The sequence below is a fragment of the Phalacrocorax aristotelis genome, chromosome 1 (assembly GCF_949628215.1).
Source record: "Phalacrocorax aristotelis chromosome 1, bGulAri2.1, whole genome shotgun sequence".
Classification (NCBI taxonomy): domain Eukaryota; kingdom Metazoa; phylum Chordata; class Aves; order Suliformes; family Phalacrocoracidae; genus Phalacrocorax; species Phalacrocorax aristotelis.
Window position 1 is genome coordinate 205,733,958 of NC_134276.1, and position 19,301 is coordinate 205,753,258.

At 38.0% G+C, this 19,301-nt stretch overlaps 1 protein-coding gene across 6 annotated transcripts in view; it reads right to left on the minus strand.

Moving 5' to 3' along the window:
- Nucleotides 1–19,301, minus strand: part of MAGI2 (membrane associated guanylate kinase, WW and PDZ domain containing 2) — a 762,823-nt gene that overhangs the window by 116,284 nt on the left and 627,238 nt on the right. For all 6 annotated transcript variants that reach the window (XM_075081471.1, XM_075081469.1, XM_075081468.1 and 3 more), the window contains one exon: nt 4,406–5,041. In XM_075081471.1, the coding sequence (XP_074937572.1) occupies nt 4,406–5,041 (636 nt within the window). The remainder of the gene's footprint in view (nt 1–4,405; nt 5,042–19,301) is intronic.

Below are 19,301 nucleotides of genomic sequence, written 5' to 3' on the forward strand. Positions count from 1 at the left end.
ATCTCCCAGCACAGGGGCCTGACAACCCCGAGGATGACCAGTCTGACTATTAAAGACTGAGGCAAAGGAAGCATTAAGTACCTCATCTTTCCTGGCAAGGTTACTTTCCGCATCCAACAAAGGAGGATTAGTTTCATACTAACAGTCCCAGTTTCTCAGAACCTGTTTGGATTCCACCATTTTAAAATAACTGTCTAATGTAGGAACTTTGTCAGGATCCCACATCTTGCATTTAGTTTTAATGCTTCACCCACAGCACTTGTTTAGGTGTCGACATAGCTTCATTAGTCCTGGGTTGTCTTCAGGTTTCCTTAACAACAGTATTTCAGACATTGTCTTGATGGGTCTGCATTTGAATGTGTCAGTTCTTTTTTAGGCAGGAACACTTCTGGGGCTGGGCTCCTGTCTATAGGTTCATACGTTAAAACGGTACTTTCCAAAAGAGATGGCATATGTCAGGTACTTGGATAGCTCATTTAGTAGAACATGCCAAAAACAATTTTTGGTGTCCTTATTAGTGAATATTTTGCTCTACATAAATTTGGGACATACTGCTTCAACCACTTAGTGCTTTTTTCAGTGGTTCTAGACTAATGCAGAATGTCTACTCTATCAACATTCAGAAAGACTGATTTTTGAGAGCTCTTCCACACTATTCCAGCAGCCTATGCTCAATGCAGACTGCTGCAGAAGCTGAGGATGAAGTGTGAAGGCTGAAGCAAAGCTGGAAAGGGGTAAATCTGTTTGCGTGACAAACATTTTCATATCTTTTTCTTCCCTTCTTTTTTACTATTAATTTTTCCTTTTTTTTTAGGCAAAACTTTCCCAGAATCTTTTAATTTTATCTTTTTTTTTTCCCAATATGAACACTTCCATCATCTTATAGTAATCAATGGAAACTATATGGCAAAAAAACCCAACCTATCAGCAAAAACAGATGCAAAGAAATTGAACTAAGCAGTGCATCTGTGTTTAGCAAAGAACCTGATTAATAAACAGAAATAAGATTGTAAGATCTGTAGCCATAGCGTGTCATAGTTGTCATCTAAAAAAGTGCTGCCTAGTATTTTCTTCTTACAATGATATTATTTCAATGATTGTTTTTTAATGAGCAGGTAAATTACTACTTCTTCTTTAGAAGTTTTAAAACAAGTACACTACAAATTCAGTGGGACTTCTCCAGCTGGATGGTACCCTATGACAAGTCTCTGTTTGGTGTTGGTTCAGTTTTCTTTAGTGGCCGCTTTAAATTTGAGTACTGCTATTCCCTCCATATTTTTGAAACATGCAGGCCTTTCCTTGCCCTGCATACTCTGGCTGTTGACCTCCTAAGCTTGGGGGACAATGGCTTTTGAAATGCTGTAGAAGCATACTATATGCATGAGAGAGCATTTTTTCCTGTATAAGAATTTTTTTTCCTATAGTGAGAATACATCTCAGCCGATGTCGATCTGTTTCTTGTCTGCAATGTAGATAAGATTGCTGGATGAGAGAGAGAAATTAAGTCACTTACAAAAAAGGATTTTCCACAGTGAACTATGCAGTCAGGCCATATTCAAATCAGAGACAGAGTATGTTACAAGGCAACACATAACCTTATGCAAAACACAGCCTTCCTCCTCCACATGCAGGAATAGTACTTTGGTACTACCTCTTAAAAATGAAATGCTAAAGACAGGATGCATAGGGTAATGATGGAAAAGAATGGTATTATCCAAGTGTCATTACACATTAGAGATAATGAAATAAAAACTGGATCCATGAGTAAGAAGAAATTATGCCTGCTTCACCGGTGTCAGAGACTAAATATTTTAGAATCATAGCAGGTTTCTAAAAGCACTAGAATTTTGTTTTGTGTTCAGATTATCTCACACGACCAAATCTTATCATCTGTTTCTTATTCATAAAATGTGGGATAGACACATGCATGTGAATCAGTCATCCTCATTTCCCTTTATAGCCAGTCGAGTAGAATACATGCTTTCAGGATACATCTGACTTATTTGAAACATCTACATTGGAATGACATGAATTTCACCCCAGAAAGCCCTGTTTCTGCCCAAAGACTATAAAAGGAGACATGACGACCAGCATAGATATAATTACCTGCACTATAGTTGTACCTTTGGTCACATGGATTCCCTCTTCCTATGAAATTATGAAAAAAACCCCAGGTTGTCACCTTAAAACAGTTCTCATATTTCTGTTAACCTATGATTTAGCCATCTGTCAGGTAGAGTAGGTTTGTCTCATACACTGTATTTTTTATTTTCTTTTGAATCACTCAAACAAAAAAACCTTTTCTTTAATTTCAGAGTCTAACAACCTTGCATTAAGGTATATTCCTTATTTCTGATTTACAGAAATTTCTGATAGTAAACTTTCACTTGTTCTGTATCCCACCATTAAGTTTAATCACTCTGTAGAACTTCCAAAGAGTTGCCTTAGTCTTAGTCATTGTTTTACCATGAACAAAACATGCTTTCTTTCTCTTTGCATTCTCTACAGCAACCAACCACCCCCTGCCCCAGCAACAGAGGGTTAAGACTCAGGAACAGGTCACTGCATTTGGGCCTCGTATTTTGTGCCAGCTGAACTAGGGTAACTATCTGTACCTCAGTGTTTGGCTGGCAAAAGGCAAGATGGTGTAAATTTAAACTGCTTTTTTTGAGGGTTGAGCTCAATGCAGATTCTCCTATCTGCCATAATGATATGTAGGAAATAACCACAGTGCAGTTACTGTACCAGAACTTGTTAAACTATCAGGCTGATCAACTTGTTTTGATCATGAATCGATGCTCTAAGAAGAAATTATCTGAGACAGAGGAATTATTCTCATGGGCTTGAGTATGTTGCTGCTTCAGGGTTTTTTCTACTACTGTCCTGCACTGATTGCAGAAGTATCCATTTTCTCTCTATTGCTACCCAGGCTTCTTCAGCATACTGGATTTCACACTCCACTTCTCTCTGAAGATTGGTGTTCTGAATTGTTTTCCTCTAGAGGGGGATTAGCTTGCATTTTTCAAAATAAAATCCTGCCTTTTAGGGTTACATTAACCCTTCAAATCCCCTCTATACTCTTTTATTTTTACTATGCAATTCTCCCTAATTTGTAAGTATCTTCAGAAAAAATGTTGCTTACTCCAGTGTTCCAGTTTCTTAATGGATGTTAGATAAAACCAGATTTAATACCAACTAATATAGCTCTTCCGCAACAATTAACTTTCTCCAAGGTTATATACTATAGTGACACCAATTGACCTTTACTTATCACTCTTAATTTGGTTTCATTCCAAAGAAATGTCAGATTCTGTCTCTTATAAATCATTTTTTTAAATACAGATATGAAAAGTACTTTATTGACTATGTGAATCTACAGATATTTAAATCACCCTATGTTTATTATTTTTGCAATTTTATAAAATGTTACTATATTCCTTGTTCTAAGGATTTCTAGGTTTTCTAATGACTAACGTTTGGCATACACAAACACTAAAGCTTTTCTTCCCAACCTCTGCTGTTCAGAAGGAAAGTAATCAGTTTTTTTTTATAGAATCCTCTTTCGTTTTCTTTTGAAGTACAGAGTAACGTACATTCAGTGACACACGAATGCCTTTAAAGGAACAAAGATATTTGATTAAAGAAATTAAAATATTATTTGCTTCAGGTAATAAATAGTGATGGATGCTCATCTCAAATCATTGAAGAAAAATAGTTTGACTAAAATATTGAAATATATTAAATTAATTATCACTATCAAGGTATTAAGACTTCTGTTGTTATTGCTTCCTTACAGATAAGTCCTGACTCTCCCCTGCTGGTGGTGTATATTCAAGCTTACTGTGTCAGGCTGGCCAGAAAAACTAAGTTGCTGGAAGCTATTTTTTTAAAAAAGACAAAAGTTATTATGGGTCTTTGTTGTCAAGAAAGAAATAAAACAACTTTTGTACAATACTTTTACAATGAAGGAAAAGGAGGGAAAATTGCTTGTCAAAACCAATAATCTTGTAAAGGGCTAACAGATTGCTCTGATTTTTATCTACCTTAATGAGTCAATATATACAATTATATCTAAAGCTTGCAGCACTGCTTTGGGACTATAAGTTTGCTGCAGACACCATACAAAATATTACGGGGTGAACGGTCTGGAACTGCTCTAGTTCTATCCTTATACAGAGATGGGACCATTGACACTAAAAACAAAAAGGAATGTACAACAAACTGTTAGATTTTGCCTAAGATACTTAATTGCAGACACAGTTTTCCAGAACCAATGGTGTTATCTCCCGCAACACGGAAATTAATTTCCAATCTAGCACACATGGATGTAGTGAGTATATGTATGTCTTATGTTTTAGAACCTTTTACACACATTTTCGTAATTGTACAGACTTTCCAAACTTACCTCCTCTATGGATAATCAAAGAAGTTTCACTTCCAACAGGACATTCTTTAAGTATATCCACTACTTCTGCATGGCTCAGGTTCTGTACATTCTGCTGGTTGATCTCAACAATGAGGTCACCTTCACACAAACCAGGACATCCCTGAATGTCTAGAATTTGCTTCACCCTCTGTCCTGTAGGACTGTCTGCTATAGTGAAGCCAAAGCCCTGGGCCCCTTTCACAATGGTTAAGGTCATGAGTTCAGCTTGGGTGGCCCCAGAAGAAGCCATTGATACATTATCATCATGGGCAGGTGGTGGGAATGTGCTATCAAGCTGACTATCTGCTGGAATGGAGTGCAAGGAGTGTGGTGGTCGATCTGTTACATCTGGAACAGACTGAGAAGTCCTAGAAATGTATTCCAAATAAGTTTCATAGTTATGTCTTCCATTTACCACTACCGGAGGCCTCTCCATTACTGCAAGGGGTGGCACCATGCTGTTGGCAGGATCTTCAGGATCAAAGGGCAAAGGGTATCCACGACATAGCACCAAGTTGACACTCTGACCAATGGGAACAGACTGGAAGAGTTTGACTACATCTGCGTGAGTATGTCCAAGGACACAAACTTCATTAATATAGACAATGACATCACCTAGAAAGAGAAGAAAAAATAGTGACAACATGAGACCACTTCAGTTACTGTATATGCAGTGCAAACCTTTTTTTCATGAGATAGAACTTAGCTATAAAATAAAATAAATTAGATCAACATACTGACTCAAATAATGGAGTCAAAAAAGTAAAATTTGCCTGTGAGCATATGTAACATAAATAGAAAATGACAGTACTATTTCTTTTCCATGGAAGCTCAGAGCTGGAAAATTAAGTTGGATCCAGACATACACATTTGCTTAACATTTCTTCCATATTTTTTAATCTTCTTGCAGTGTAGTCCATAGATTATTTTTTTATAAAATACAATTGAAGATTTTTTGGAGGGTTGGTTTTCAAGAAATACCATTGCTTGGTAAAGAGTAAAAGGAAAAAAAAAAAAGAAATAATAAGCACTCGTGGACTTAAGAATCAGTGAATAGGGATGCAAGACTGTGCATGCATGTGCATAAGAAAATACTTTTTGCATTGATCATGATATTGACAGTTTCCTACTAAATGTCATTACTTGCCACCAGACATCCAGGACTACTACAGTCATTTCCTACTCTAGGCATGAACTAAACTGTATCTGGCATATCGTAGAGAGGTTTAGTGTCATTTTCTTGTAGCCATGATGGTTCAAGGACAATGACAGGACAAATTTTGTAGGAAGGTATAATAGCTCTTTATTGGAGAAATCTAGGCAAATGCTTGCAAACCAGTTTAATATTTCCAGCTAAACCAGCTGGTCAAATAGAAATAAAGATACTACCTTTACCTTCAAATATTGTCTCATGTATAGTACAGAGCTACCAGTCAGAGCATATATGAAAGCCAAATACTTTAAGTCCACAGGCTATTTAAATAGGGTGTCCACATTGCTCATGCACCAACCAGCTTCTTTTACTGAAATGTTCAGAAATAAGTTCAAGTTTTTTCTTGTTGTTAGAATGGATCTATATATTTATAGCCACAAATAATTTTTTATGGTACTGTTAAGGTGCATACTAAAATAAAAATAAGTAATCAGTACAAACAATATTCAGACAAGTTTGATGACCTACAGTCCATTTCCATTTTAATAAAACAGTTTGCATCTTTATAACAAAGCAGAAGGACGTTTGGTTAGAGAACTCCACAAATTAAAGTGTTTTTCTAAGTTAAGATTGTCTTATTATCCTACCATTAATTAGGAACAAGAAATCGTTTATACAGACAGCACTGTGAATTGTCTACAGGGTACACAGTTCAATAATTGACCTATCATAATGTAATGTTTTTTAATGGTATTTGAAAATTCAGCAATAAAATGAGAATGATTTAGGGAGGATGAGGTGGTTTGTATGGAATTGCTTCAAGTGTATTTATGAAATTATGTCTTTCAAGTACTTCAATCAAAAGATCTAATCAAGCAAACTGAGGAAGAAAGAGCATCATCAAGGTGCCAGTGCAAGGGCTATTTCTATGTGACAATGAAAGGCAAAGGCTGTTATTATGTGAAAATGAAATGGTCAATTCCCACATGATCAGCCTGTCTAACAGCCTGACAGTAATAAATTGCATATGCACAAACTGTGATTCAGAGAAAGGCAGGGAAAATATTCTGGAGAGTTTGTTTAAATGTTTGTGAATCTTATTCACAGAAACCTTAGGAGCTGCAAATACTGCCTCAAACGTGCATCATAAATAGATTTCAAACCATAAGCAAAATCAGTAAAGTCACTTCATAGGCAGTGCTGAAAGAACTCCAATACTTCTGTCTCAAGCAGTGAAGAGTAAAACAGTTTTCAAAAGTCAAGATTTAAAAAATAGAAATAATGTATTGTACTAAATTGTGGCAATGGCTGCAATTCATTGTGATTTGCTCATGCCCTGGTATAGAAAGAGCTTACCTGCATTCTCATCCCTGGCTTCCGCATTAGCAGTGAGGCTGGCATTGCTCATAATAGGACTGATACTGTTGAACTGAGACCTCTTCAATGCATGCTCCTGTTTCAGCAGCTTATGCCTTAATATTACCCTTGCAACTTTTTAATCCATGCAGTCTTTATTTCCCTGAGTGCTGGCAATGCAGATATGTGGTGGGAGGAGACCAATCTGTTTGTTCATCCTCTCTTGCAATACTTAAGCAGGGTGCAAAAGGAATAATGCGTTTATTGTGTTGGGCAAGTAAATAATTGTCTGTTTTCACCCCTTCACTTTTTGCATTTGTATGGGATTAGTTATGACATAAAACTAAAAATAATATGTTCTTCATAAATCAGGAAATCAGGTAAACTAGTTGACATTACATAGGTCTCCAGTGAAAAGAAATTAGCTTATGCACAAGAAGAGCAGTCAGGAAATGTATAGGCCAAGTAGCCCCTTTTCCCAGTCACTAAACAAGCAAAACTGAGCATTAGAAAGTCTTGGGTAAGAACTCCTCCTTCAAATAACAACCCTGCATTATCCCTCACAAGACAGCAGAAAATTCTTTAGCATTTCCTGAATCAATAGTTTTAAAGGTCTTTGTGGTTTCAGAGGTATAACATGAATAGTATGTCTAGACACACTCTGAATTTGTAACTCACTCACAGTTGGATCATTTGGGACCCATAATGTTGTACTGTCATATGGAGAACATACATCTGAAGCTTAAAAGGAATGGGGAAAAAAGCATGAGTTACTAAGCTCAAGTCAAAGAAATAGCTACAGTGGTGTTAAAATGGGAAGAAACAGAGTTTCAGATCATGAGACATGAAGGAGGAATAAAAGGGGTTAATTCCAGAAATTCTTCAAATAAATCTCTGGACCGTAGGAGTGTCTCCAAATCTAACTCAGTTTCCAGGCTGAGTTCCTCACTGCTGACACAGAGGGAAGTACTCATCATTGGGTAGGAAGAGAGAGATAAGTTAAGAGCATTATAGAGCCAGTGCCATGCTAATGCAAAGTTCAAAACCTCTCTACTTTAGGAAAACTCCCTGAAAGAGTTCCTGTAGCATCTTTTCTGCCTGTTCTCTCCTGCTGCTTCTAATAATAATGGGTGCATATGGACAAGCATAATAGTGTTCCCCTTTAGAATTCCTGCCCAACTTTCTGAGCAAGCCATAGTCTGCCTCCAGAAATCGCAGTTTTACAGTGAGTGGGTATCTTTAAAGTTATGCAGAACATTTATATTAAGCATCAAACTTTGCTTGGCTTTTAGAAATAAACCTACTAAAATGACTGGAGCTTGCTTACAGAACGATTGAGGTTGGAAGGGAGCTCTGAAGGTCATCTTGTCCAACCCCTCTGCTCAGGCAGGGTCACCTAGAACAAGTTGCCCAGGATCATGTCCTATTATCCAGCAGCCAATGTCCAAATTCAGCACCGAGTCAAAGAACGTTCAAGAATACTGACAGTGACCAAATTTGTCAAACTGTCTTACAATTACCTCTGCCTTACTTAATACTCTTGTGTTTAACTGACAAATTTAGGAACATCGGGACTTCCTGGATGGCTGAACCTAGACCTCTGTTGTCAGATGCAACGCAGTAGGTTACACTTGATTAAATTTGATGTCTTCTTCACAGGAATATCCATGAAGTCCCAGAATATTTCAGTTTTTTAACTAGCTTGTTTTGCTTATTAAAGTTTGCAGACCATTACTTATTTTGTTGTGTAATGTTAATGGACTTAACGCCTGCATGGTTAAAGGCTCCATTTTTCTTATGTACATATTTAAAAGCAAAACCCAGATCTAGTATCTATAAAGCCATTATCTTTGTTGGTTTAGTGACGGGTGAAGAAATTTGTGAGCTTCAACATCCTCTAATGACAGATCCTTACTTACATTTCTCTCTACAATAATGTTGCAGAGTCAAATCTGACACCCTGGGGATTTTCTGCAAGCACTAATTCTGCAAAAATACTTTTTTTCACACTTGAAGTGCTTGATCCAAACAGAATCTGTTTTATTGACACAACTTGTTTCATTACAAATTATCCTAATGTTTCATGTAATGCTACCAGCTCTATTTCCCTCCTTTCTGACAAACTTATATTACTCAGCGACTCCAGTTACTGTTTCTGCTATGTTTTTATTACCCCTAGAATGTCTGTATACAAGTCTTGCACTAGTAGGAAAAGTTCCTCCATTTTCTTACCCATGTTTCCAGCATTTGTATACAAACACTTTGCTTATTTCTTCTTTTTTTTTTTGTGCACTTGCTTTCCTGGCTGGAATTTTTAATGGTACCTCAGTGAACAGAATTGCCTGCTGGACTGCCCTTCTTATTGTTTAGAGTTCTTTAAACTTCAAAGTCTGAATGCAGAGGGAAAAATGCAGATTAGATCTTTGCTGTTAATTTACAATCACATTCAAAGTTTCTTCATTGTTTCTGATGGGTTTCAGATCAAGCTCTTAGTATCTGTGTTCATGTGCTTAAAATATGACAGAATGCTGTGTTCTGGTGGGGGGCAGAGACATCTCTGCTATCCCCCTGCAGCCAGCACAAGCCAACAGCAATGGAGTTAAAAACAGCCCATGATTTGGCAGGTCAGCACAGGAAGCACCAGCTCTGCAAGACTCAGGCTGCATTATTTTTTCTGCATTTATAGCCCAAGTAAACTCTACTAACGTCTCATTTCTTACTTATTCCCACTTGCATTTCTCAACCATATACTCTAAATTTTGCATATGCATATTTTGCATGAACTTCAGAACTAGGAATACATTACTGTTGAAACTTTCCCTTCACCTGCCCACCCACACTATCTACTGTAATTACCAGCTATTTCTGTCACTTCTCAGCAGTGACCTTGTCTTCTCTTTCTGCAGAGTGCTGCAAGATTGCTGGCACTGTAGCCTATTAATAATAAATTCAGAGATGTTAGAATGTTTCCAGTACTGAGATATGAAACATGGGCTAATTTTAATAACAACGCTATGCGACTGATGCTCATGAGAGAGGTGAAGATTCATTAGAAATAAGCCATTTTTACATGTGCGCATACAGTTACTAGTAGCAGTAAAGAGAACTAGTGTATGAGGGATCATTTAGTTAAACAGTAGCAGCCAAACTACATACTGAAACTTCGAATCTCAGCTTCCTTCCACTTGCCATAGGTGTTAATTCAATGTGTGAAGAAATAATTTTTGTTATGAATGGGTAGAGACATTTCTCTGGATGTTAAAGAATTCAAAAGGTTCTGAATAAACTGAGGTTGTCTGTTTTCTTGTACTCTGACCTGCCACAGAACCTTGTAAAACCAATTTGGCTCCAGCTGTACCATCTGCATGACATAACTTCTATAGACAAAAGATAAAACCTAGGATCCTGCAGTTCATGGTAGCCTGATTTATCTTTTGTTGAAAAATTTGGCCCTATTTTTTGTTAAAACAAATTACAAAATTACCCTTATTTTTAAAATAAAAATTACTGAATTATAATAACTTCTTAAAGGAGATTGCAGTGTAAGACAACTATTGCATATTAATACTGAAATACTTAAACACCTGCCAAGAAAATTCTAACTTATTCCTTTTAAAAAGGAACATTAAATTAACTGTTAAAAATGTATCAGGAATGTAACCTGAGGAGAAGTATGTGTGTATAATAACCAGAGCTACTGATTAGAAGAGCTAAATTTAAAATTGACCACTTTATTATTAGCTTTATAACAACTTTAACTGGTAGATAGTACTGCAGCAGCCACAGCGAAATGAAAAAAGCTGCTGGGAGACATAATGCTCAGCCGCCTCTGCTCTCAGAAATAATTTCAGGACCACTTGCTGGTATGTGTGAACATTGAACAACCCATTAAAATATCTGTTCATATTGTCATGGAAGAACCATTTCCCAGTCTTCACCTCATACTGAATGTTTACCCATGTGCTGACAAACTCTGCAAAACTGACAGGTAACTGCTATCCACAGATCCTCCTTTCACTCACTAGACCCTGGGAACTGAGGTTCAGGGGAAAAAATCATTGCAACAAAAATTATTATTTACTAAATCTGACAAGAAGTGAAATCAAAATGTACTTCTAGGCATTCAGGCACTCAAACTTGGATTAGATAGGCCTAAATTTTCCTCTTAATGAAACTTGAGAAACATTTGTAAATCAGCTGCTTGTCACATTTGAAAGTCAGTAATCCTACAAAGCATCATTGTAGAAGTGGCTAACCTGGGCTAAAATCTGTCCCCATCATTGGAAGGACTGAGCATGCTGGCTCTGAACTTGGCTTCCTCTACAAGGGCCAACAGAAAGCCATGACACAGATATGTGTCTGCAACTTTACCCAAGAATCAGATCTCTTGAGTAAGCAGGTGCCATTTTTATACAATCAGTTTTTTAGAACCCATTTTAATTCTACTGTGACCCAATGCACATGCCTAATTAAAAAGCTGTCTATTCAAAAATTTTGTGCTTAACCAGCATGTATCATGTAATTACACCCAGGCAGATGTGGAGTAGAAGAAACTATTTACATGTTATTTGTATTTTGCATATAGTGGTAAAAACTATTTAAATAGAAGCATTTAACTGTTTTTTTGGGGAGAGAAATAAAATACATTCCAAAAAAATCCAAAGACCTTGATTATTTTCTGATCCAGTAAACATGAAACATTGTAGATTAAAAATGTAAGTAAAGCAATAGCAAAAGAATACTTAAATGAATGCTGCTTATAAAGTCCTAAAAAGCAGGCAAATTCTCTTCCCAGCTAGACAGTTTTTCACTTCTTCAAGCATCTGAAAGGATAACATGGACGTTAAAAACTGCCACTTTAAAAAAAAAATTAAAAATGATGAGTATTTTGGAGGCAAGACCACGTAAAAAGAAAAAGCTCCCATTTTCAAGGCAGCCTCTTATTTACAAATTATGTAAGCCCATTCTGTCTAGGTTTTGGTTGCAGGAACTACTTGTGCATCCTGAAATGCCTGGTGTGAATGAACTGCATGACAAGGCATCAGTGGATCTGAGGAGCAAGATAAAAATGTATGCCATGTTTGCATAGCTATTTGGGATCGCTTTGAAAGGTGTCACTGTGTGCAGAGGCTTATGTAGAAACGAAACCCTTTTTTTTTCTTTAGAAAAAGGAGGTCAAAATTTAAAACACATTTGCTTTCGTACGCACAACATTTTATTTCTGTACGGAGAGAGTCACATTTAACTAGGTAAGGGCTCCCAGGAGGAGGAAAGTAGACCAGCCAGCCTCCCGGCAGCGTAAAAGGAAAAGCTTATGGCAGAGCATGATGCAAATACCAAGCACCCCCTGCCCCTGCCTGGGAAGCCTGGCAATGTGCCACCTGTCCCCGGTGGAAGACATTTTCAGCAGCATTGTCAGCTGCACAGGATTGCAACTGCTAATCCTCAACATAAACTGCTGGGAAAGAAAGAGGGAGATGAATGAGGTGAGAAAGTAGATGGAGCATTTACAAAGAGGCTGCAGCATGAAGACAAATGTCTTTGAGTACTGAAATATATATGTAACTGGGAACTTTTAGTAATAGGCAGTCATGTTTTACTTGTGAACTGAAATTTTTAATAGCGCTTTTTTTCTTTGAGTAATGCTAGCACCCTGAGGATAAGAAATAACTAGTCAGATACTAAATTAGTGCTCAGTGAAAGTAACAGCAGTTAGTTGGACATTTAAAAACTATGTGCAAAGACAGATGAGTAGGATTCGTCTCTATTTTAAATCTATAGAGGTACAACTTGAAAGTTCATTTTAATTTTAGAGGTACAATGGTTTCTGAGGACATCCGCTGTAAATGAAGTGGGCATTACTTCCAGAACTGGGGCAGTTTTGTAACTCTGTTATCTATTTATTGAGACCATGGTTTTCATTGTTGTTTGATCAATACTCTGTTTTTCTCACTACGTTCACAAAGAGTGCTCATTCAGGTGCCTAACTTCAGCACATCACTCTCCGAGACCAGTGCAAATCTGATTTCACTGTCAGTCAGGTCATTAACTTAATTTAGAGCTAAGGCTAAAAGCTTTGATTTGTGGATTTCTTTGTGTATTCATTGCTCAGGTCCCCATTCTGCTGATCGAGCTCCATGGGGGCTGCCAGAACTCAGCACCTCTGAAAATCAGCATGCTTATTTCAGAGCCAAATGACGGATGTGGAGCCAAATGCCAGGCACCAAATCTGAAGGTGTAGTTAGCAAGTTCAATCTATTATAATAATATGCATGCAAATGCTTCCCATGAGAAATGTTTACGATTACTGTCATCCCAGACACTGCTATTAACACTGTTAATTCACTCCCAAACTTGATGCTGAAGAATCTGATCCTGGCTAAACATCTTGTGTCCTTAATCCTGCCAGTTGTAATGAACTGTATGCTCATTCACTGTTTCATCCTAGTTACTAGAGCACCTACTGTCTTGCCAGACCAGAAATTCAGAGTATCTATATGTGTGTTCATATTTGTACGTATATATAAATCCTCAAATGTTGCTGCATCTTCACAGAATCACAAAATGGTGGGGGTTGGAAGGGACCTCTGGACATCATCTTGTCCAACCCCCCCTGCTTGAGCAAGGAGTCAACTGGATTTACAAGGTCAGCACCTTCCAGAGACAGAGACAGATACTTTGAAAGAAGTCTGGATTACTACAGGTTAATGCTTTAATGCAAAATCAAAGACAGGAAAAATTATATTTGTATCATGCAGATTTTAAATATATCAAAACAGCAAAATAATTTCCAGTTAAATTAGTGGATTTTTACTAATAGTCTACTACGTATAATACCTCAGTGCACTTAAAATTGAGTCATCTTTGATCACCAGTTCATTAACAAATATCTCCTACAAATGGATGGCTAGTATATCAGTAATTTCCTAATTAAGAGTTTTACAAAGGCCATTCAATCTTTAGGTTGATACATGCTTAGCTTATGTATTACCTCTGTTTTATCTTTTTTTGATAGTAAAATCATCAACATAAAAATTACCTCTACTTCAGAGAGCTTCTTACATAATTTCTATACCAAAGTATCTACTCAGGAGTTTTTTCAGGCATGTATAAATACATTACTTACTTTAAAATTGTATGGCAGAGAGAAATAGTGGAGTTCCTTTTGGTTCTCTCAGGTTTTACTCTATTTTTTCCAGGTTAATAGAGGGTAATGTATTATCAAACTGACCTTCCTTCCAAGCAAATGTTATCTTAGTACCTCTAGAGCCTCTTTCACTGCCAAGCAGTCATTTTCAAGGACAATATATTTTTATTCTTTGCAAAACAGTTTAACACCTTCACCACTGAATAATGTATGCTTTTTTTCCCAGCTGATTCCTGAATACTACACTGAGTCTAAACTACAAAATTCAGCTTGCATAATAATTTATGGTGAGATGAAGGAGGCAAAATCTTTAACAAAAGTCCCACCAAGCCCCTTCTTTATGACTGCTTTATAACACACAGGAAACTCCAGCCTTGTAATGGTTAGGCAAAGGTCACTTTTCACCCTTATAGCTGCATGGCTAAGAATCACATTCTCCTTTTATGAGGATTATCCAATCTCTCACTAGTTATTCTGCCTCCTTGTACGTCTCATTCACCTTCTCTATTTTCTGTTTTGGTTTACAAGCTTTCTGAGCCAAGAATTTGCAGTACTCTTGTACAGTTTATAGCACTGTGGAGTCACAATTTCGTTGTGACTTCATTTCCATTGCAGTAAATATTTGAACAATAATAATATAAAATTAAGAAAATACAGTTCATGAAAAAAAACCCAAATTGTCTTTATGCATCACTCAAACCAAATCATGGGCTGCTGACATTTACAAGAGAGACACCAGTATAAATTATATTGTCCTATCAGCAAAGTTAGGCATGGCTGGGTGAATGACTTCAGTGTTTGTTTGACTTTGTGTGTTTTGATATAATGGATTTTACAATGGATATAGCAGGGAGAATATGTACCTGTTCATAGGATAATAAACCAGTTTGTAAAACAGAACAAGTTTTTACAATAATTGAAAACAATGTACAAAATACTATCATTACAAAATATAATTATAATATTTTTTCTACTTTTATACTATTAGAAGTTTATATATCATGTTCCCAATTAATATTTAGAAGAATGAATCACAGCATTTTTAAACTGTCAGTCCTTTAGCTTTTCTCAGCAAGGAATCCCAAAATTGTTTAGCCTTGACAAATTTTACATACATAAAGATGAACTAATCAATCAACGTATTCAATGTCTAGTGAACCTGGAATACTGTAAACTACTACTGAAACATGGTTAAGACTTTATCTTCAGTGTTAATAAATCGGTGGAATTAAATACTGTGAAGAAACAAATTCTGAAAAGTTCTATCATTTTCTTTTCACTGAGAATGAAACTATCCAGTCTTTTCACTATCACTCCAGAAATACGTGTATTATTATCCCACATGAAAGACCTATTGTAACAGCACTGCTGGCATTCCCATGGCAAGGAGTATTCTGGTTAATGGGGGACAGTGGAGGAGGTTTATGCAATGAAAATGTCTCATACCATGTTGTTAATGTCACTATAGTACAATTATTAACTTTACTCCTATGAATTGTTTAGTACGCTAGGGAAACCAATGTGAATGCTTCCCTCTGTGTGTGTTTGTTATATGATGAATACCATAAAAAGAGAGGACACTAACTTCAGTATCTGTGGTGACCATATGCATTTTCTTTCTCAGACTTCATTGTGCCCCAGGATTTATTGCAGTGGCCTGTGGATTAAATGCTGAATACCATAAAGCACTCCTAGTAGAACTCATCTAGAAGGTACTTTTGGAAAATAGAGGTACACATATTTTCACACTTATTCATACAGCTTCAGCTAGCTTCAAAAAGAGTAGTGATTTGGAAGGAGATTCAGTGGTCCATCTAGTCTAAAAACTGTTTTGGATTCTGAGGCAAACCTGAATTTATGTAACAGCAAGCATAGATATTTCCCTGGTGCAGTGTTGCTGACAACCACAGGTGGCATATTTTCTTCCAGCTGTGTTCACTTGAGCTTGAAGGCACAGGACAGCCTTTACTCCAGTAGACCTGAGACCATCTACCTCTATGTCCAGCTTTAGCCTGTTGATGTCAGAAAGAGCTCCATAGCACCAGGGATCCCTTGAAGCCAGCCTAGTGCAAGTGGGCTGGGAATAGTGGAACTGATAATGTAATTTAAGTGACATGGAAATAGAGAAAATAGCAAATATTAGCAGCAATGGAGGGAGAAACATAATGGTGTGAAGAAAATGTAAGGTAAATCCCTCTGGTATCAGTGCCTACTCTCCCACATGCTGGCCAAGGAAGCTGAAAGGCATTTCTGTATTTGGACAGTCCTTGCCTGTTAGTAGATAATCTTACAAAGAGCATGTCCCCCAAACCTGTTAATGACACTGTCCTGGCATTCAAAAAATGATACTAGCATTAAAATAAATAAAGTCAAAGCTGAGGTTTAGGTCCGCTTGCAAGTCTTCTGCAAGCACAGGGAAGAACTGTTTGCACGTAATGAACATGCTTTTCCTCCACTGGAGTCTAGTCAGGTTCTACTCTGGATGATAATTAGATATTTTCCCAACTTGGTTCCTACCCAATCTCCACATTTCTTCTACCAAAGGATTCTCCCCCTCCTCCCAACCATGAAAAGAAGTAGAACGAGTACTTGTCTGTATGGTTATTTTTGTGTAGTTAAAGGGAACGTGCAAAAGCAAGACTGTTTAAGATGACTGGTAATATATTCTTTTTCACTTGCACAAATAGAATCCATTTGGGAAGGATGCTCTCGAGGCATAACAAAGATTTTGAATACCTAAGTAAGACCCAGATGTGCTCAGATACCAACAAGACGTGAAAAAGATTAAAAGCTGTTGCCATTAAAAGAGGAATTAGTTATGTGAGCATTCTACAATTTCCTCAAATCCCTCATTCTCCCAAATTAAAAAACAGACATGCTGCCTAATTCAAACACAAAAATATGAGGTGTGCCTTCATCTAATGGCAAATTAATGCTGTTGCATCAAATTGACTGAAATGGAAAGAGGTGAAAGAAAAAGGAATAAAAATTATATGAGCTTAATGTGATTTCTTTCTTTTCCAGTTAAATCAGGATTTAATAGAATATCTAATTCCATCACTGATAGCATTACAACAGTAAGGCTACTGTCTGTCCCTAAAAACTGTTATTGCTAGATGCAAACAGAGGTCACAAAAAAGGCATGGTAGCCCATGTAATTTCTAAGATTTGGGAGTAGAACTTGCTGCAAGAAAGAGCAAAAGTCTTGCTGAAGGCTGTTGAAGTGGATGCAATTATACTGTACAAGGTATTACGTGTCACTCTGCTTGCTAACTGGATAGGGCTGCTTTCATAGCCACAAGAAGGCTGGCACTGACTAAACCCACTGACTTTCCCTTTCCAGTCTTGGCTCAGGGAGGGATTGTTTCAAGTCTCTTTTATGGTACTTTTAATGGTACTTTTATGGTCTCTTTTACGGTACCCAAGAAGAAAGCTTTCAACTTTGGAAAATGATAGATTAAAGGTTGTCTATGTGCGTTCAATGTGCTTGCATTGTGCAAACAGGTTTGGATGCAGTCTTTATCGAGATTATGCTTTGTATTTTATCCTTTGCTTTAGGCTCTTTGTTCCTGTCCTTTCCTTTTCCTGTACTTGGTCTGGCTCTTCTCAGCTTTATTCCAGTTATGTGTGTGTGAGTGAAAGGGAAAGAGGGAGGACCTGATGTTGGTTTCAATGGCCAGTGCCACTCCTGCACTTAACTGGTAGAAAACCTGGTGGCCTTCTATGACAAAGTGACTTGCCTGGCTGACATGGGGCAGGCAGTGGACATTGTTTACCTGGACCTCTCCAAGGCCTTTGATACTGTCCCCCACAGCCTCCTCCTGGAGAAATTACTGTGTTGTGGCCTAGACAAGTGGTCTGTGCAGTGGGTGGGGAACCGGCTGACAGGCCGCACGCAAAGGGTGGTGGTAAATAGCTCCTTTTCTAACTGGCAACCTGTCACTAGTGGAGTCCCCCAGGGATCGACATTAGGCCCAATGTTCCAACGTTATTCAATATCTTTATAAGTGATCTGGATAATGGCATCGAGTGTAGCCTGATGAAGTTTGCTGATGACACCAAGTCGAGTGGGGAAGTAGACACTTCAGAAAGGAGAGCTGCTCTGCAGGAAGATCTGGATAGGCTGGAAGGGCCAGCAAGAACCTTACGAAGTTCAACAAGGAAAAGTGTAAGGTCTTGCACCTGGGAAAATATAATCTGGAGTGCAGTACAGACTGGGATCCACCTGGCTGGAGAGCAGCTCTGTCAAAAGGGACCTGGGGGTCCTGGTGGACAGGAAGCTCAACATGAGTGAACAGTGTGCTGCTGCAGCTGTGAAGGCCAACAGGATGCTGGGTTGCATCAAAAAGGGCATCGCCAGCAGAGATGAAGAAGTCATTATCCCGATCTACTCAGCGCTTGTCAAGCCACAACTGGAGTACTGTGTGCAGTTCTGGTCCCCACTATACAAAAAGGATGTGGACAGGCTGGAAGAGGTCCAGAGAAGGGCCACCAAGATGGTCAAAGGACTGGGAAGCCTGCCATATGAGGATAGGCTGGGAGAACTGGGTTTGTTCAGCCTTGAGGAAAGGAGGCTTGGAGGGGATCTCATCACCATGTACCAGTACTTAAGGGGTAGCTACAAAGAAGATGGAGACTCCCTTTTTACACGGAGTCACATGGAGAGGACAAGCAGGAATGGACACAAGTTGCTCTTGGGGAGACTCTGATTGGACATGAGAGGGAAATTTTTCACAGTGAGGACAGTCAACCATTGGAATAATCTCCCCAGGGACGTGGTTGACTCGGCTACGTTGGACACCTTTAAGAGTCGTCTGGACAGGGTGCTGTGCCATCTTTTTTAGACTCTGATCTTCCTAGAAAGGTTGGACTAGATGATCCCTGAGGTCCCTTCCAACTGTGATTCTGTGATTCTGTGAAGACCCAAATCAGGGAAAGCCTGGCTTTTTCTGTCAACCCAAGATAAAGCATGTTCAGCACAGAATTCATAGTGGAAGAAAATCAGCTTCTAATTCTAACACACGCGTGCAAAATGAGGCTAACATCTACACATGGATATATTTCTATGTGGGAAAGTCAAAATCCATATCCCTGGGACCAGGCTGATCACTGTAAAAGTGAGTGCTCCATGGCATGCAGCCCCTCAGTGACGTATCTATAATAATATTTGATATGATCAAATAATATTATAGTTCATCTACCTCTCCTAGTTCCTAGAA